Here is a 21,632-nt window from a genome sequence, read left to right on the forward strand (position 1 = left end):
CATGGGCAAACCCCTCTGCTCATGGTATGCTAATGAAAACTTTAACATTACACCTGTGCATACCAATCAGTATGTCATATAGTATGTGAGAAGGGTATGAAGGCTACATCACAAGCACCCCAACATTGGACACATATTACTATAAAACCCAAACCATCATACTATAAAAGTACTAAAATTCACAAAATATAGAGCAGATCTAAACAATTTTACATTAGGAGCCATAAACTGTGCACATATATATCATACACTCAAGTGTAAACCTTATATCTATATGAATTTATATATCGGAAACTAGTAAGGAACAATGAGAAACAGGGGTCTATTTACTAAGCTGTGTTAGGAGACAAAGTGAAATGAGATAAGGTACCGGCCAATCAGCTCCTAACTGCCATGTCACAGGCTGTGTTTGAAAAATGACAGTTGGGAACTGATTGGCTGGTACCTTATCACTGTTCACTTTATCTCCTAACACAGCTTAGTAAATAGACCCCATAGTGTTTTAGTTTTCTGTGCTTATTGCAGAAAACCATAGCTAAAAAGGAAATAGGTACAAACCTGTACCAATCCATCAGTTACAAATTTAGAATATGGAATACACTTTTTATAATTACAAAGATACTTGATGTATTATTTTCAACTGGGAATAATTATGAAACCACTCTCGTACTTTTATCCATTAGACCTTAGTACTGAAGCTGCAGCTGAGAAGGAATCTTATTCATTATTTGCATACCATGCGTATGTCCTGGTAAGGTGCTTATGTTCCAAATGAAAATCTGACATTGCAGAGGGGGGCAGAGAAGAGGGCAGAAGGAGGGGCACCCCCTCTCTCTTCCATCAAGATGACACACATAAGAGAATAAGACAGGACTCATTTAGACGTCTGGCTGGAATCAGAGCGTCCTTCCTGAGTCCCTTTATTTCTGTCCTGCTCACCGCCAACGGCTTCCGTGGAATTAACATATACATCATGCCGGATTTTGCAGGAATTTGGAAAATGAAAAGCAGTGAGCATTTTGACGAACTTCTGAAAGCTCTTGGTAAGGCTGGCAAATAATTATGCAGCACATCAACATCCTTGGTGTAATCATATTACTGTACTATACTGTATGTCTAGCTTATTATATATCTTGTGAGAAGTCCTTACCTTTTTCCTATGTAAAGCTTTGGCTTGCACATTGAACATAAGGAACTAAGAACTGCTCCTAAGTGCTCCAATGCTGATTTCGCTATTATATATCTTTATTATACCATTATCGGTAATTATTTTTGTTGCAATGAATAGTGCTCTATAAGGACTGCTTCTGCGAATGACGAGAAGAGATTAGATACAGTCAAAGTCATATTTTACGTATCCTCATTGTACACATTTCTCTCACGGTCCTTTTGTTCTCTAATGTATTGCAGTGAGTCAAATTCCGTCATATTACACTACCTTTTCCTGCATTTTTTAGCACCAAATTTCCCCATATACAGTATTTTTAACTGTTACAATGCTGTAGGTTTTTCATTATGGTAGATTAAGTGCAGCACAAAAAAAAAAAACATTTTATAATATTGAAAAAGTTACAAAACTTTTACTGTAGATATATATTTTTATATTAAGTTTAACATATTTTTACTTTTTACACGATGGAATAATGCAAATAGCCTTGTGTTTTTATACTTTTCACTTTACCAGATTTTACCCAAATACTTTGGGCGGTATCCAATTAGCTCCGAACATTGTCCGGGCGCTAATGGATCCCCGCGATTGGCAAAAAATGGGGATTTTTTGCTGAATATCCCCGGTTTTCGCTGATGATTTATTTCACCATATCCTATTATTTAGAATTAAATAATAGGATATATCTCACGAAAACACATAGTGTCCGCGATAAGCTCGCAGCCTATGTGTTTTCGCCTTTTTGGGGGTGGAAAAACGGTACTTATCGTGGATATCCATGGTAAGTGACAGCATTAGGAGGCACTTCGGGGCTAATAGGATAGCTCCGCCATGATCAATTAGCAGCACTACTTTAGTGCTGCTAATTGGATACCCCACTTTGTCTCTTAAACAATGTGAAATAGAGGTGGCGATAAGAGAGGTGATTGTATTTACTTTACAGATTGAAGAGTATTGATGTAAATTATTTGAGTTTAGATTGGACTATCTACAGGTGATAGAGCATATAGTTAAAACATAAATGCAAGAAAATATTACAAGCAGATATGTTGGAATCTTAGCCGAGCAGTAAAGTAATGCTGATATCTATGTGATAATATTTTAGGTAGAGCTATACCTGCGACAATATGGAAATATGACTTTGAAACAAGTTTAGTTTAGTAGATTTCAATAATCAAGGAGTAAAAGTAATGGTCTTATCAACTAATAATCATTTTTATCTTTGGTATACTGGAAAATGATATAATAATTAGTGCAAAAAGAAGATTTTTTATTAGTTTGTCAATTTTAAGTCTTTGGAGTCATATATGTTTATTTTGGCTATGCTCATAATAATTGATTTTTATGGCATTTTGTACAGAATCAGATACAAATTAATGTAATCAGCCTTTCCTAAAATGTACAATTCTTTCACATTGATTCAAGGTAAGCAAATCCATGTCTCATCAGAGAAGATTCTAAAGCCAGTCACTAATTCTATAGACAGACATATTATAAAACCCAACAGCATAACTAAACTATAAGTAACAAACAAATAGCTCCCATACAGTGTAGGGAATCTTAAGGTGCGCATCCACAACCTGACTATGCAAATACAGTATGATTACGACATTGCAATCATACAGTCGTTCCTGATCCCCTGTAGTGCCTACAATTAATGACTTGTCGTTCAGTGTAGGCACTCTCCCTCATCCGTGAACATGGTCGATCTGTCGTTATCAGCAGATTGACCGGCATGTTCAGGCGATGACTGATGTCGGAAATGACCAGCGGGAGCGCGCATCGCTGGTCGTTTCCGACATCATAGTGCACGATTAATGAGCGATTGAATGATTACGATGTCGTAATCGTTCAATCGCTCATTAAAATCGCCTAATGGATACGCGGCATTAGATTACTATGAATTTGATAAATATTTCTAATCATTGAAACAAAACTTTGTAATACATCAGTCCACTTAAGAAAATATGGTTCTATCGACGGTATTGATCTTTTAAGTTCCACTTTTACGGGTAAGCGTAGTGCACAAAAAAGACCTGTACTGATGACTAAGCTTTTGTAGTAGGCTGAAGGAACCCTGGTGATAACTGCAGAATGGAGATGTATAGGTTTTAATTATCTTCTACATGAACAGCATTTTTACTTAGTATAACACTGTATGATCAGTTACTAAGATGCAACATTCATCAAAACTACCACTAATATAAAAAAAATGCAACCAGTCAAAGAAATATTGGAAATTAGTAGAATAAAATGGACCGACCACCATTCAACTATCATAACAGTACTTTCTGGGTGTGATTCAGAGTTGTACGCTGTTCGCATCGCTGCTGCATCTATGGATGCAGCAGCGATGCCGCTGCGAACATATGGTAATGCTTCAGGGGGCGGCTGAAGAAAAAAAGACACCTCCTGTTGGCATCGCAGATCTTAGTGTTGCATCCAAAGACGCAACATCGGATCACAATTGCGACCAGTCACAGCCATAGGCCATCTGAGTAAGCCGAGTAAGCAGCCGGAACTCTTCTGCCGGGCCAGAAAATTTGCATCGGAAGATGCAGAACCTGGCCTCAGCACGCCTACAAAATAGGGTCAATATGCTCCCATTTTGTAAAGCGGATCCCGTGACTGCCACCAAACGGCTGCAGCATGTCAATCAGGCTTCGGCTTAGGGGGCACTGCGTGTGACGACGCAAGGCCCATTCTGCGCATTTGCCCACTCCTCACACATGAGCACATCTTTACAACTAAGTGCTAATCTTCCTTACTGCAGTTTAATTATTATTAATAATGATACATTTCACTATTATGTACCGGATATAAACAAAAAAGAAATTAAATAAAAAAATGTATCAACTACAGAAAATGAGGTTGGGAGCTTGTAATCATGATCCATTGCTAATCCACATCTGAAAATGGTTTCCTGTAATACTCTGCTACCGGGTATGTCTTCTTGACCAATCAAAAACTACAATCCATTGAAAGTAGCTTGTGATTGGTTCTCCCACTAACCCTAGGAAAAATGGCTATATGTAGCCGACCCCTGTGGTAGTGCAGCTTTAATTAAAACCTCATTTATCCTGAATATAGTATTAATGTAACTAAGAATAACACACAGAAGAAGGTATATTGTGCAAGTGGTCACTCACAGTGTACAATATCATTGCCAAGCACAAATCCTGAGTCTATGCCAGGCAGTTTGGATTCACTTAAATAATAATCCCCATAGATTAGAATGTTTTAAAAACATTATTGAACTGCAGAGGATGAATGACAAGCATGAAACACAGGCAGCTGTGATGTTATTTTGCACCTATGTTGATCATATAAATTATATAGGGCAATGATATTTTGCTTTTATAATTTTGTTATTATATAAGAAATCTTTAATGTGAATGTGGGTAATTACTTTTGTATCATTATACAGGTGTGAACGCAATGCTTAGGAAGGTAGCAGTGGCTGCAGCTTCCAAACCCCACGTTGAGATTCGTCAAAATGGAGATCAGTTTTATATTAAGACATCTACCACAGTCAGAACCACAGAAATCCGATTCACAGTTGGAGAAGAATTTGATGAGGAGACTGTTGATGGCAGGAAATGCAAGGTACTTTTTCCTCACCTACCCCAGGTTCTTTACTGGTGCAACACTCTACACTTACAAACATTGGACCTGTACGGACCCATCATGTTCACAAACATTAGGTGGTGAAACAAACCAATAACAGTGGAATAAGGGCTTATACAGTAGGCATCAGTGGCTGCTATGCAGAAATGATGATCTGTACGCGTGAAATTAAGTGAGAATGTATAATGGAAAAAAATAAGAACATACACACTGCACCCATGTAGTATTACAGCTCAGCCTGTTGAGTTGTGGAGAGCATTGGACATATCTAGGAGCAGATACAGTATATCATCAATGTCTTTATTTGACTCCTTAGAGAAAAGCAAAACTATGAAATAAGGGAGGAGCAATTGTAGCCATTATAAAGCTAGGAACACACTATAAGATTATTTCTCCAGTCTGGCTGGTTGAAACAAAAATATGGTAATGTCTGAACAGTAGTTTGGACAAATTGGTTAAATCAAATAGATTTAACCAATTTGTCTCAGCAACCATTTTTGTCTGTTTCCAGTTTTTGGGACCAAATAGTTGATTGTAATTTGCTCCCATACTGTACATTACCAGATTTACATTCCAACCAGCCAGATTGAACAGATAATCTTATAGTGTGTACCTATCTTAAGGTGATGCTATTACAAAGAAATGAAATGAGAATGTAGTTATAGAAAACAGAGAGATTTGTGGCAGGCAAAAACCACATAATCCTAGTCTGACCATAATAATCCTTTACAAATTGAACATGTACTCTATCTAATTAACTCTTATTTATATCTATTTGTTTTATTGTATTGTATATCTCTAGCTCTTTGCTAAATGTATAACCCACTTCACAATGTAATGAGACAAGGTTATTATGCTGATGATGTCAGGTAAATTCAGACCATGGAAGAGGGAGAGAGAGAGAAAGTAAAGAAGTTGCTCATAGCAACCAATCAGCTTCAAGCTATCATTTATCTAGTGCAGTCTATAAAATGACAGTAAAAGCTGATTGGTTGCTATGGGCAACTCCTCCACTCAGGCCCGTAGAGAGCTGGGACAGGCCCCAGTGCTTTTTGGGGGTGTGGCCTAATAGCAGGAAGCTTGGGCCTCCCCCACATAAAAAAGTATTTGCAGCACCTAGGGGCAAATCCGGGAGGGGTGGGGGTGTGCAGGGCAAAGGGGGCTGCAATCAGTGTGATCGTTCCCCTCTGTCCCCCACCTGCACATGCAGAGGAGACAGCTGATCAGCGGCAGCAGCCTCCCTGGCACCACTGCAGCCCAGCACAGAGACTGCTGACAGGTAGTGAGGGGGGGCGGGTAATTAGTACCTGTTTCTTCCCCTCCCGGAACCCCTGCCTCCACTTAATGGGGTAGATTTACTAAAGCTTCTGAAAATGAAAAGTGGTGATGCTGACCATAGCAACCAGATTCAATTTTGCATCCTAGAAAATTACAGAATCTGATTGGTTGCTATGGGCAACATGTCCGATTTAGAAGCTTTAGTAAATCTACCCCTACCTCTCTCAAAGGATTGATGCATCTCATTTAGTTGAAATATCTCAAAATGTTATGGATGCAACAGAAATGGCGTCACTTTCGTACCTTATACGGATTCAGTATGATTTACTGCCGGCCGCAAGGCCCGGCAGCAGTGAAAATCCCAATCGTCGAAAGGTAAGTATTGACTAGCCTATTCTAACCCCTAACCCTCCCTTAGGGGTGCCTAACCCTAACCTCCCCCCCAAGCAGGGGCTGGCTGGCAACTTTTAGCCTGGGGGGCAAATGCATGCAGGCGGCCCTGGCAGAGGAGTAGCGTGTAGCCAAGGTGCCCGGAGTATGTGCGTGCTATGGCACCCCCCCAGCGCACCCCCCCCTACACAAGTGTTCCAGGGAGGAGGCAGGTCCATATGGCATTAATGTAAAGTAAAAATAAAGATCAGGGGCAGCCTTATGTAGTGGTGCCCATATACAGTGCCCCCCTGTGCCCCAGGAGAGGACCCCCTTATGCAGGCCTCCAGTAGTGCCCCCTGTAGCGATCCCCTCTATGCAGTGCCCCTTATACAGTGCCCCCAGTAGTGGGCCCCCCTGTGCAGTGCCCCTTGTGCCCCCAGTAGTAAGCCCCTTATATAGTGCCTCCAGTAGCAGTCCACCCCCCATGCAGTGCCCCCCAATAGTGGTAACCATTATGCAGTGCCCCTTAAATAGTGGCCCCAGTTGTAGTCTCCCCCCTATGCAGTACCCCCAGTATTGCCCTTTATATAGTAGTAGCAGCGCTGTACAAATCACCGGCAAAATGGCACGGTGGACTTTTTTCCCGCATTTTGTGCAGTAGACTCTGGCACAGCAGTATAGTCTACTAGTGCCCGGAGTCTACTGCTGCGCTTAGTGCGCTGTCAGCCGCCGGATAGAGAGGAGGGGCCCCGGACGGAGACTGCACACGGACCCCCTCCTCTCTAAATATGCCCTTGAAGGCATACCTATTTGCATATTAGTGGAGAGGGGCTGCACCATGTGACGACTGTACTTAGGATACTTGTAGTGAAGACCTTGATGCTATAGCCCCTCCTTCCCTGTGACAGTGCATATGACACTTTCCAGAAGATGACCCTAGCGAGAGTAAGAGTGCTTGAGTTACATTGCACAACTGTGGGCTATCCATTGAGTGGAACCCCCACTAAGTACTATTCTAGTGGAAGTGGCTTTTACTTATTTCCCTGTATTTTCCGCATTCAAAATAGCTGCTGCATGAGATGGCTGTTTCCTGATTCCTGGGTATGGACATGCCACTATCTATAGACACACAGTGCTAGTGCTATGGTGCAACAAGACCAATGATGGAGCAATGTCTAGTATGTACTTAAATGTAAATTCTAAATGATGGCATTTCCATGCATATACTATTTAAACGTTAATGAATAAAATGTGTTTTGATGCAATATTATTGGTGCAATCAGTATGTTCTCGTGCTATTAGCCTTTATTAATACTGTATCTTTGGATAGCTACATAAACCAAATTAACCAGAGCAAAAATACAACATTCAGTGCCAAAAATCTTATGCATCTATTAATGAAATTTCAGTAATAATTGTACTTTATTATCCACCATTATGTAATAACGTTACTTTCCACAAAGAGAGAATACTTCTTTTAATTATATAGATAAGTCCCATAAAATAAACATGAAATAATATATGGCCCACTTAATGTAAGACAGTTAGTGTTGGAAGTGTAAGCGCATTAATGTAACACGTACAGCAGTGGCAGGGAATTAGCTGGACACAGTACAGCTGTCAATGAAAGTACATTAGTATAAGTGATGATACACGTAATGGGCTACGGTGAGGTGTATCATTTTGAAGCTGCCACATTGAACGTGAATTGGCTACATGATTACATCCCAGACATTACACAGTCCACCTGATGTACAGTTTATTAACCCTGACATTGCACAGCATGACTCTATGATTTATATGGCTGTCTCCCATCTGCCTTCTTACACAGTCCAGCCGAGGAGATGTGGTGGATATATCAGAGCATCCAGGCTGCAGGAAGGGCACAACACTAATGATGCAACAGAGCAAATTATTCTCAAGACACATAAAGATATTTGACAAGGAACTGCAATGAGCCCAAAAAGTGTCCTTTATCATGGTTCATATATACTGCTTTCATCTATATTTTACTGTTTTCACACTCATGTCGTCGTGCATGAGGTTGCATTACTTTGAGTGATAGACAAAATAAAATAATGATAAGAGTCTGTGGGAACCATTCAATTAAATGTGATGATGAATAGCGCAGGGAACAAGTTTCCGCAGCTATTCACTTGGCTGCGCTGTTAACCTGTGACTAGAGGATTTCTGCCTGCACCCTCCTGAGGTCCAAGCAGAATTCCAACTAAGCTAGTGCCGCAATGCTAGTAACGGGCTTAGCACCTGCGCTAACAGCATCGCGGCCGGCACTTGCGATGCCAGTTATCGTGACTGAACACCTGGCATTAGACGCCGTAAACTGCATCTCCCAACTTAAGTGCAGGGCGCAATGGGGACAATTGAATAGCTCCAGGCACTCATTGCCAGCGCTATTCAACATTGCACAACATTGCATTCAATTGAATTGCCCCTATGTCTACTAATAATTTTTCTTAAACCCAAGAGGATGGAATATGCTGGCGCTATATAAGTAAATATTAATAATAATAAATATCCGAAACACTAAATAGATGCTGATATAAAGGTGCCTATGGCAACAATTAAAAATATTTAAACAATAAATAAGTTAATAAACATAGCCTATTTGACAATAATATATCACTATACAAAATCTATTTTATCTATGCGACCCTGATACAGGAATTACTCAATACAAAATATACCTCAGACAAAATTGGTACCACGATGACATTAAATATAACTAAACATGATATGATATACAGTGGCTATAAAAATATTAGGCCCATTTGCATTGTTCACATTTTATTTTCTTAGATCATGATATACAAATTGATAATTAGGGAATCCTTACCTCACAATAAAAAGATTTCTTAATTACAAATAAGAAAAAAATTAAAATAACTGATTACCTAAGTAGGAGAAAAAAATTAAACCTTACGCAACCAGTTGTCTTCAGGGGTCATGCACTTCATTGATTCGAGACCACCAGTGTACACCTGCCTGGGAGAAGTCCAGCATTTGGTCAGTGCATTTATAAACAGGAACATAAACATGATGATAAGGAACATTCCAATCTGAGAATAAGTCTATGAAAAGCACAAATGAAAGCAACAATATAAGAAGATTTCTAAGACTTCTAATATTACCTGAGCTCGATCAATTCACAATAAAGGGTGTAATACAACTCTGGACTTGTGTAGAAAAGGCTATTCTCCAAACCTGATAATACATGCAAAAAGGGGACATGCCACCAAGAGACCAATGGCAACTCTGACAGAATCACAGTCTTATTGGGCCCATACATCTGCCACAGATTAACGCAATTCCCCGATCCCCTGATGCATGGAACTGGGCATCAGGGAAATTCAACATTTTGGATATCCCTGATTTGCCGATCCCGACCATAAAATGATTAGGAACGAGTCTGGGAATTTTAACATGCAGAATTTCCCCAATTCCTTGACGGATCACCCATCATCGATGCCCGCCGACCGGCAGCTTTGATCGTGAATCAGATCGGGGAATTGCGGCGCTGATGTATGGCCCGCATTACATGGCGGAAGATGGAAGACATTGGCCATGAGACAATAATACCCCAGACATTTTAAAAATAACAAGAAATCTTGCCTACTGGTTGCTAAAAAAGAATGTGGAGAATCTTGTACCAAGTTTATGGCAGTTTGGGACAAGGACATGAAGGGCCCAATGGGTCAATGAAATAATAGAGAGAAAAGTCTGTGCTGCTGCGAAGCTGAGGGTGTTGAGGTCAGCTATTAGTGTCGGTGTGGCCAGTTCATGGAATAAAGGTTATCATTTTATGTTGGTACTTGTTTATTATATTGATGCATTGTAGATCTTCAGCACTGTGATGCTTCTTCTAGTTGAACTGAGTTTTCATATCCTTCACTGCTGACCTTAAAGGTGCGTATACAATAGGCGATTGAGGAACGACAGTACGATTACAACATTGCAATCGTAGAGTCATTCCTCATCTCTTGTAGTGCCTACACTGAACGATACGTCGTTCAGTGCAGGCACCCTTCTTCAACCCCAAACATGCTCAATCTGTTGTTATCGGCAGATTGACCGACATGTTCAGGCGATATTGATGTCGAATACGACCAGTGGGAGTGCGCATCGCTGGTCGTTTGACACTTTTATGCCCGATTTGTGAACGATTAATGAGCGATTGAACGATAACGATGTCGTTATCGTTCAATCTCTCATTTTAATCGCCTAGCGGATATGCGGCATAAGTCAGTAAAGTATTATGTCAGCCAGGCAGTGGAAGATTTGAAAACAGTGGCTCAAATGGAAGTAGCAGCAAAAAGAAAGAAACTTTAATAATTTAATTTAATAATCAACATTTTATATAAATTAAATTATATATTATCTATATTTTACATTTAGAAGGCTATTTTTATAACAGTAATATATAAATTACTGCACATGCATACACCAAGCTGAAAGTGAATGTAATCTCTCTGTCTCCAGTGCAGTTATGAAAGCAGTGCAGGGAGAGCAGCCTAGAGTCTGGTAGGGGATAATGATGGTAAATGAGGTAGGGCATTATGTGAAGGGAAATGTGTTGGCAGATGAGGTGACTGACAGAGGGGACCAGTGTGCCAGTAGGGAGCAAGCATGTGGCAGAGGGGGTGTCTAGAAGCAGGAAAGAAGGGGTGAGTGGCAGCAATAAGTGGTAGTGTGGCAGATAGGGTATCTGGCAACAGTGAGGGCGGTGTCTGGTAGCAGGGATGGTATGTGTGCTAGATGGGATATATAGCTGCAGTGGAGGGAGGAGAGAAGTGTCTGGAAGAAAGGAAAGGGACACACCATACCCAACAGTTTATTATTGCCACTCACACATACTGTATACACACACACACACACACTAGTCTCACACAGAATATTAACCCTTTACAGTTTACACACACACCAGGCCCTACAGCATATTAGACTTACTTCTCAGTAAAATGGTGTGTGGACTCCTCTGACTACTTCCTGTTCCTGAAAGTGATGCAGAGGTGAAGTCTCCAGGGGTGGGCCCACCAGGAAGAGCAGCAGTGCCTGGGCTGTGTAGCCCCACCCATCCAAGTAGAAACATTGCTAGGAGAGGAAACACTTTATGTGAGGCTTGCTGCATGCCCAGACAGTCCATTATAGGAAAAAACCTGGGAAGGCATATGCAATTCAAACCTTCCCTGCCCTGGCCCACAGGGTACCCAGTGCACAATTTTAGTCTCTCCCCTTTCCCCTGGGGGTCGACCAGGGGATTTCCTTAGTATACCCAGTGGGACAGTCAGATCTGACTGATGGAGATGAAAATGGAACATTTCGGATTCAACACTAGCTATGTGACACAAATCTTACAAGTGAAGTTCAATCAAGAATCTATTTAATAATTTGAGTAAAGTCCAGATATGCAATGCTGGTACAAACTTACCTTAATAGATTAATAATTTAATTGTAATTGAAAGTGCTTATGACAAGTAGAACATATTAGTGCTACAGGGTACATATTAGTGCTTATCCAATTGGGAGCAAATTTTCCAAAAATCTCATGCCACAAGGTTTTTCCCACAGGCGCGAGATTTTTGGCATACAATTGGCTACAAGATTTTTATTTCTTTTTTTTAGTGTGCAATATTTTTACCTTCAGAGCAAGTCTAATTTTTCCTAAAATCGTTATTTTCAGGAAAAATTGTTGTGACTTATTCAGGACCCCTAAGACACCTTAATGACTAATTAAGCAATTGGAAGTTTCCAATTAGCTTAATTAGCCTAATAATTAAATGTCATTATTGGATGTTAAAATAATTGCTTTATGGGTTTTATTAAATTTTTATTAAATTTTTTTAATTGACATAAAATTACCCCGAAACTACTTTTTTCTACTTTTTTTTGCATTTTTCGGTTATTTCTTTATCTAAATGGAATTTTTTTTGTTTTTATCCACCTAAAATTATCACCGAAATAAAACAAAAAAGTTTGTTTTTAAACATTTCTTTTATTCTTTTTTTGGGAGGGGGCAGGCTGATTTCACAATTTAAAAAAAAACAACCTTGCAGCCAATTTCTTTAAATTGGATACCGTGAGTATCAGGAGTATGCATACCCGCAGTAATCCAAAATTGGTTATGTGGTCCACGTAATTTTTTGTGGGCAAAACCTTGCGGCCAAATTGGAAATACTCCATTATGTACTCAGTTCCTGACTTTTTATTTCCAATTAATTAAGAAAATAACTCGGGTTTCTTTTATTTTACATTATATTTTAGCATTTTGTGTTGATCAGTGGTCCCTCAAAGCAATGATATAAGAAAATTAAAATGTGAAAAATGCCAAAGGAATGAATAGGTTTTTTTAGCCATGTAAAAAAAGTTACAAATAATATTAATGTAAAGTGCCAAAAAATAAATAATAGTACATATTATGCATGCAAGACTTAATGTAAGGATTAAAAAAAGGATCACTAGTAAACATGCTCAGAGGCTATTGGGGAGATTTGCATGGGACATAACAGGGATCTCGCAATGGGCTTACTACATAAGATGTGAGATTTTGTTTTTGCTGTTAAGAAATTCCTACATTTTAAACTTTTCAATGGCAGATACTGAACAGGATTGAATCAGTGGAACCTGTAGGTGTCAGTACCAGCAGTCACGGAGACCACTGGCCTGCCTCCAACACTCAGTAGGTCATTGAATGCTGACCTTCCCAATTAGAATCCTTAAAAAAAAACCAGCTAGGCTCAGCCTCTGGTTAGAGATTACATAAATAACACCTCTCTTAACCTCCAGCACCAATGACTCATGTGGGGATCACCCATCAGCCAGCCACTATAAGAAGCTGCTCAATGCACTCCTCCAGTGTTTGAATATCAATTGTGTTCTACATAGATGCTCCTACTCCAGAACTATACTCTCCAGTATAGTTTTTTTTTAGTGTTGTTAAAACTCCAGTGTTTGGTTTCCTTGACAGCAGCACATCCATACCCGCATTTCCATCTGCGGTGAGTCCTCATACCTGCATGTTGCTTTCACGGTGGGAACCAACTGCACTAGGCCGTGACCTGGGCCTTCACTGAGTAAAGTCCATATCCTCTTTCCTGATGAAATACGGTGGGGGTCTTAGACTCCGCACCTGGGTAAATGGTTTTGCCAATTTCACCTGTTAGCATTTATCATCTGTGTGAGTGTGTGTACTCTGATACACTTGCTGTCAGTTTTGAGCTCCAGGTTTATTGCAATAAACTCTGTGTATCTCATTGCGTGCTACATGCCGTTTCCACAGTGCCAACACTTCTGTGCCTCTCACTGCATGCTATGCACTGATCCCACAGTGCCAGCACATACATGTAGCTTGTTACACAGTTCCCGCTCTGTCCAAACAGTGCCAACACCTTGATATACATTATTGCACACTACGAGCTGTACAAAAAGTACCAATACATCCATGTGCCTAGTTGCACGCTACGCGCTGTACAAACAGTGCTAACACATCCATGTGCCTTGTTGCCACTATGCACTGCTCACCCAGTACCAACACACCTCTGTGTACCATATTGCACGCTACGTGCTGTACAAAGTGGAAGGGGAGTTTGTGGGCATAATCAAATTTATTGGAGGGGGCCCCAGAGCCCTCACAAGTCTTAATCCAGCCCTGCTGTCAGGTTGCAGCCTATGATCGGCCATTACTCACCTCAGCTCCGGCTTCCCCTATCGTCCCGTGCGGCGGCGAGTGACGCGCTGAGGATTATTCCTGGGGTCTGTTGCAGCGTTCCAGGTTCCACGCTCCTTTCTTCTAGTATATTATTCTAAGTGTTATCCAACAGTTTGTCACGCTGGACTGGTACAGGAGAATGGTATGTCACCTGAGTATTGACTCCTAGTGCCATTCTTCTGTACCAATCCTGCATCTGAATCAACTGTGTGTGTACTCAGTACGTTACCCAAGTATTGACTCCTAGTACCATTCTCCTGCGCTTTCCCTGTGTTTATGTTCTTCCGTTTCCCACTTGTACTGGATACCTGACCAAAGGACCTGCCTGCTGGTGCAGCTTAAACCCATATCCAGATTGGAGGGGTCAATAGTGAACACCTCCCAGTAGGTTAGACTCCGCACCTTTGGTCAGGTCTAGCCAACATCCGGTATTCGTGGATGAGGAAGACATATATCCAGGCCCCTCGCCTCCGGTTCTTTTCCCAACCTCGCACCCTGACTTCTAAACCATCTGTGGAGTATCATATTTTGGGGAGACACACTGACAGTGTTTGTCCTCAAAATATAATACAAAGGGTTAACAAAATAGCACTTTAATTAAATAGTCTGTGTCAGCAAGCACAGACACTGTGATCTAATAGATCTTCATGTGACACTGCCTGATTTTTTTCTATAACCAGCAAAGTAAAATTAAAATTCCTCCTGAGTCCACTCTTTATTCCAATAACATTAACCTTGTTGGTTTAAGGCCATTCAGTCTGCTGGATGCAGCTGAGGCTCCATGGATCCACCTCCTTGTTGTTTTCCAGGCTCCTCTGTGTCTGTGAGTGGACTCCTCCCCCCACTAATGGCGCATGATGACACCACTGCTGTTGGCAGGGCTGCCATCAAAAATTGTGGGGCCTGGGACATTGCAAAAATGGGCAGGGCCCCACTAGCCCCCCCTTGATGTCACGTTGTGTCGGCTCCCAAGAAAAACTCTATTGCAGCGTATGTAGGAGGTGAAACGGGAGGGCGGCCCTAGGCGGGGTGAGAAGTAACTTGACTCCTTCTATGGTGCTGCAGAAGGTGGGGGGGGGGATAGTGAGGGACTAGCTGGCAACTTTCAGTTTGGGAGGCAAACACAAGCAAGTGGCCCTGGCTTTGCTATGTGCCTCTGCATGCCCAGGGAAAAAGGCCCAACACCAAACCTGGAGGTCTAGGGTGGTAATGAGAAAGGGTTGTCCCACTGGGACCTTACCTGCTCTGCTGACCTTGGCGGACACAGAGGGGTACTCTCAGCTTGCCAAGCGCTGCATCCTCACTTGCCTCTCGGCGGTAGCTTGACTTTGGCATCTACTTGACTCCCGGCAGACTTAACTTGAACAGCAAAGAAGCTGTTAAAAAATATATTGTCTTGTCCTTTCTTATACATTATCTGTATGTACAGTATGTGCTTCCCCCTATATATTCTGCATTGTGCCCCATTTATGTTCTGCCTCCCCTTCTCTGTATCCCACTGTGCTCCACATCCTGCATTACGCTTCCATTTCCAAATCCCGCACTGTGCTCCCCCTTCCCTTATCTCACCCACACCGTGCTCCCCCTTCCCTACTCTCTCCCACACTGTGCCACCTCCAACACTTACCTTTCACAATGCTGGCCAGTCCTGCTTCCTGGTAATTAGCTCCTCTGCTGTGCTGCTGTCATCATGCCCGACGCTGGTCGTGGTCCCTGGAGAAGCTGAACACACTGCACTGACTGGGGAGGGGGGTGGAGCTTCCTGATGACTCATCGGTTCTCAGCCAGTGATCAGGGGAGACTGAAGCAGACAACTCAGCTCACTTCAGACTTCTCAGATCACTGGCTTACATATCTGAGGAGTCAACAGGCAGCCGGGCCCTGCCCCGACCCCACTGCTGCTCACAGTGCTCAGCCTCAGCTCTGACAGCTTCTCTGCTAATGCCGGCCCAAGGCCGGGTCCTGCGCATGTGTGCAGCATCCAGCTGCAGACAGCTGGCGGTACCTTGTCCTCCTGCCCAGCCAGGCAGCCTCAGTGGTGGTCTGCGGCTGCAGCGTGTTGGCAGGAGCGGGTCCCAGCTGGGCCTGTGACACTTTTTTCAAAGGGATGTGCATAAGTAGGCGGAGCAGGAGGGTGGCCAGCACACACTTTTACAGTACGGTAGCAGGGGGGTAGGAGCGGGTCCCCTGAGTGTCCAGGCCCGGGACTCCAGTCCCAGCAGTCCCGCCCTGATGGCAGCCCTGGCTGTTGGTGCAGCTGCAGCTGCTGAATCAGGCCCTGTGTATGTGAGAAAACCATGTAGCAATACAAGGGGTGCAAATACATAAAAAAAATTTGCATGTGGGGTAAATACTGGCTGCTTTTGCATGTAGCCCACAAATGCTGGACAGCTTTATTTTTACCCTGCAATTTAGATTTCAGTTTGGACGCACCCCTCCCATATCTAAATCTTTATTTTATATCTGCCCCATGTGCAGTGCAGCATGGTTTACCAAGATGCCCAATTAATTGCTCTTTCTTACTCTATTCCCAAATCTGAATCAGGCCCATAATCACTAGATTATAACAATAATCAAAGAAAGCATGTCAGTGACTGATTCCACTGTTATTAAGAAGTGACAACTATCAGTCCTTTTAGCAACACATAGGATCTACTTCAGGTTTAAGATTTTCTGACCAATCCTACTTATACCCCTTTTACACCACAGCTAAAATCCGGGTTATTGCAGTGTTAACCCGGGTTGCTGCTAGGTCAGAGGTTCCCAAACAAGGTCCTCAAGGCTCCCCAACAGTCAGATTTTAGAGATATACATGGTTAAGCACAGGTGACTTAATTAGTAAATCAGTCAATTTGATTTAACAATTCTGTTGGGGAGCCTTGAGCGTTTGGGAACCTCTGTGCTAGGTGTAAAAGGGGCAAAGGATGAATACCTGGGTCGAGTGATCCAGCAAGCTAGCCCGTGTAGCTTGCAGGGTTTAACACGTGAAGGACCTGTGCAACCCTGCAGTGTAAACCCCCAGCTTACAGCATGGGGACTTCCGTGTTTCACGGTGCTGGGAGATAATGTCTTCTCTAAGCGCTGGGAGAAGTGTTCCACTGGACTCGTGTGCAGTGTGAATGGCGCTGCAGTAGAAGAGGGGTCTGTCCTGTGTCTGACATGTTTTGGAACTGTCCAATGGAAACCCTGCACACTGGATTAAGCCTATTGTTGTGGGTTGTGCTGCAGAAGGTATGGAATCAACACAGTGGACTAACATCTTATTGACTGTGATTCCCATATGTCACATTGTTGCAGAAGTGACAATATCCTTTCAAGTGAACACTTTGTATCTATTTCAACACAATGTGCAACATTTCCAGCTGACAGGTCTGCTAGCAGAACTGGTTATATATATACATAAGTGCTATCATCTGACTGTACAAACCATACGTTTCCTGTGTGTAGACATGTATACAAGAGAACACATTGCTGTTAATAGTAGAACACTGAATGCTGTGTATGTTGACGTGAATCAACACCATAATAAAAAACATTAACAGTCTATGGGCTCGATCCAATTAGGTGCAATGTACTCGCGTGTGCGAGTCATCGTTACAGTGGCCGTTTTAACGCCGTTGCAACGGCACATCGCACCCATCGCACCTAATTGGATTGAGCCCAATATCTGTATTACCACCGTTATTTCCACATTGCACATAGAAATATAGGGGTTGAGTGTGGGTAGATTCCTTTTCTTATAGACACAGGACTTGGGTCTGCCGAATTTTATACTGACCTTTCTTTGCTGTTTGTTTACTGTACACTATCCATTTTTTAACACATGCAGACTTCAGTCTTTTTTTCTGGTTACAGAGTTTTCCTGTCTGGGAGAAAGAAAATAAGATATATTGCAAGCAAACTCTAGTGGATGGGACAGGGCCCAAGACATACTGGACTCGGGAACTTGTAGGAGATGAGCTGATTTTGGTAAGACCTTGTATTTGTATAGTCTACTCATACATGCCTACCCTCCCAGTTTTCGCGGGAGGCTCCCAATTTTTCGGGTAACCCCCCGCACCCCTGGAAGGGTAGGCATTTCTCCCGAATTCTGCCCACTTCCTAGTGAAGTGGGCAGAATGAGGAGAATACCCGTGGCGATCGCGGGTCTCCGTGAAGGGGGCGGGGCTTAAACCGTGATTCTGCATGAATCACAGCATTTGGCCCCGCCCCCTATGTAAATTGTACCCAATCGTGGCAATTTTACCGTGAGGGGGCGGGGCTTAATGACACGAATCGTCAAGCCACGCCCCCGTCGGCCCCCTGCTGCTTCTCTTACCTGGGCTTCTCCCGGGAAGAGAGTATTAAAGGTAGGCAACTATGAGTCTACTTTGTAAATGACTGCCCATTTAACAACTGTTAAATAATTGTACATTATCACAGATCTCTTATAAAGTATTCAGTGGTTGTAACAGGCGTGTTCACTCAAACAACATGTTGTTTGCGGTATCTTGTCTGTCCATTTTGCTGAAGCCCAGTCTAGTCATCATCAAGCTAGAGCTAGGGGGAGACCCAATAGTTTTTTTAAACCATCAGAATACTGGCCCAATTCTAGAGTGTGCACTGTAAGTGTTGCCCCCATCCTATATTAAATAAAGAATAGTGCCACCGTCCTAAAAAATAATAATGAATAATTGCATCTGATTTCTTACATCACTCTGTGAATCACACATAAGAGACCACACCTGGCTGCCCATCTATTAAGTAGCAAGGCTCTCTGGAGCTTAAATAATTATGTGTCCGGTGCTCCTCGGGAGTGGTCAGTTTCATCCATAAGTTTTTTTTTGTTTCCCATATTGATTATGCATCAACTAATTTTTATTTTCAAAGTAGCTAGGTCACAATCCATTTTATAAAAATCATTAAGGGTAATTATATTTTAAAACTACGGGTGCAGTACTATTGTTTTTCATGTACTACAGGGGTACTATTAATGATTAATATGCTATGGGGCATAATAATGTTCTGCATAGTACCTGGTATCACAATAGGGTGTAGTCATGCCCTCACCTACTTACCCAAGCCTCCCCTAGTACCAGAACACAAAAGATCCATTTGCCACTCTCACTGCAATCACTGGAAGGTAACATAGCAGATGTACTCACTGAGCACATGGGATGGATTTTACACAGCATGTATAAAGAAACATGCACAAGGATATCAGAGGTAAGACAAAAAAAAATGAATGTGTATAGCCAACTTATACAAAATAATAAGAAGGGGCAGTAAATACCAAGGATAATGTCGTTTGTGGCACTCCCTAGACTAGATACAGGGATACTGGCATATGGAAGAAGAGATGACTCTTTTTTTTAGGGTTACTCTTAGTACATGAAATGGTCTATAATTTAAAACTTAACCCTTATTAATTATTAGAGGTAAAATAAATTTCTCAATGGTATATAACAAACAATGTTTTTCAGTGTAGATGGCTTTATCAAAATAGTTCCTCCTATATTTATATCCATCAATAATAAGATAAAAAATAATAATGATAATATATATATATATATATATATATATATGTATTACACATTTTGTCTTGAGAAAGGGGATACGGTCCCTTAAACGTTGACCTGTATGTAACATTAAAAGTTACCACGCAGTGGGTCTTTTGTTCACCATATATTGAAGTCTCTGAGTGCCGCCTCTGTGGATTGTGGACTATAGAAATATATATATATATATATATATATAATAGTGTGTATATACACATATCACACCTTCAATGACATTAGCGATATAATTCCCTTAAATAACACATTTCAGTAAACTGCTCTTTCTTTTGCCTTGCTTTATATTCTAGGTTATAATCCTGAAGCAACATAACATTGTGTTCCCCTAATGGAGAAGCTATGGGTTGTTTTTTTTCTGAAAATAAGTCTGGTGTCCCTTATTTATGTCTTTTTTTTAATTCAGTACTTTTTATTGTAAATTTTGTGATGCATACACACAAAAAGCAAAGCATTTAAAAGAAAACAACTAGAAACATATATATAAAAAAGTGAATGGACACAGACATACAGTAGGTACATTATTATATAACTTAGAGCACAAAGTGATGTTGAAGTGCAGCACAGAGTCCGTGTCAATGTGAAATAAATAACAGTATAGGAAACTGTCCAGAAAAGCCTTTGAAAAAACAATAAACATATCTAAAAAATAAAGTGAAGAAAATGTTGTGCGAGTCGACACGTAGGACATTGAATGGCCCCTAGTGCATAAAGAAACAGCATTAATATTAGCAAACAACATTAATATCCTAATATCCTAACGCTCAGAGGACTGCTATAAACCAGGGCTAGGATCAAGAACTAAGACATCGGTATTCTGAGTGGCAGGTTATTAGCAAAGGCCGAATCAAGACACTGGGACCAAATACGGTTATATTTCAATTTCGCATTTCTGGCTAAATATACATATTATTCATGACCTGTGGTCTCACTCAACAGGGATACCCATACATTGTATACCGGGCCTATGGAAGCCATCCAGGAACAGGCTATTCAGACCTTGACTAGCATGCACAAATTAATAAGATATTGCCTGGTTAAATTATTTAGCAATTCCTCCTCAATCACCCCCAACACGCATACTGTTAGAGTAAGTATATCTCAAGGGACTCCTGTAGAGGAAATTATTTTAATTACCCTATACAAAAATGAATTAATGTGGGGACAATCCCAAAGCAGGAGTCAAAAATTTCCATTTTCAAGGCACTTGGGACATTGTGAACTAGATAAACCCCCAAACGTAAACAATCAATCAGGGGTCAGATAAACCCTGTGCAATAAGAACAATTGAATTTGCTGAAAGAAAATTGAAGTAGTAGGCACTCACAGGCTTTCCAGGGCATCATTTATCTTCCAACAGTGCCCCCAAATCCACTTCCCATTTATTTCTAAGAAGCAGTAAGTCGTGCTTACAATAAAGAGGAGTGTAAAAGAGATATAGGAAAGGTTCCTGGACTGCACACCCTGAATATATATAATGGGATGTGCTACCTGGATTTGAACCCTAGTATGTTAGGGACCTACCCTAAAGAGGTTACCTGGATATGGTGGGTAGGCCCATAACCTTGGCAATGATTATGCTAAAAACCTCTATTGATTACACAAAAATTTATTGCATTTATATATTATTAGTAATTTGGAGTTGTGCACCTGAGATTTGTCTGTTTCTGTGCCTGCAATTAGTCTCATCAGGTAGCACCTCCCATTATATATATTCAGGGTGTGCAGTCCAGGAACCTTTCCTATATACTCCATTTAATGTGCTTTATTGCACATCTGAGGGAAAGGAGACGCCCTCAGTCTGGATTAGCACCTCTTCTTTATTGATTTAAAAGCATGGAGTCTGGTAATGTATATGCACTCTAGTATTAGGCACAATTCTAGGTAAGTCCTACAAGTTATATACTGTAGT

The 21,632-nt window shown here is 41.4% G+C and overlaps 1 protein-coding gene across 1 annotated transcript in view; it reads left to right on the top strand.

The window, feature by feature from the left end:
* Window positions 1-973: 973 nt before the first annotated feature.
* The window catches only part of CRABP1 (cellular retinoic acid binding protein 1), a 51,697-nt gene continuing 31,038 nt past the window's right edge, over window positions 974-21,632 (top strand). Inside the window, exons 1-3 of the mRNA XM_088444074.1 lie at window positions 974-1,043; window positions 4,596-4,774; window positions 18,024-18,137. Coding sequence (XP_088300200.1) covers window positions 974-1,043; window positions 4,596-4,774; window positions 18,024-18,137 — 363 coding nt within the window. The remainder of the gene's footprint in view (window positions 1,044-4,595; window positions 4,775-18,023; window positions 18,138-21,632) is intronic.

The sequence above is a fragment of the Taudactylus pleione genome, unplaced genomic scaffold (assembly GCF_031769625.1).
Source record: "Taudactylus pleione unplaced genomic scaffold, aTauple2 ptg000019l, whole genome shotgun sequence".
NCBI classification, from domain to species: domain Eukaryota; kingdom Metazoa; phylum Chordata; class Amphibia; order Anura; family Myobatrachidae; genus Taudactylus; species Taudactylus pleione.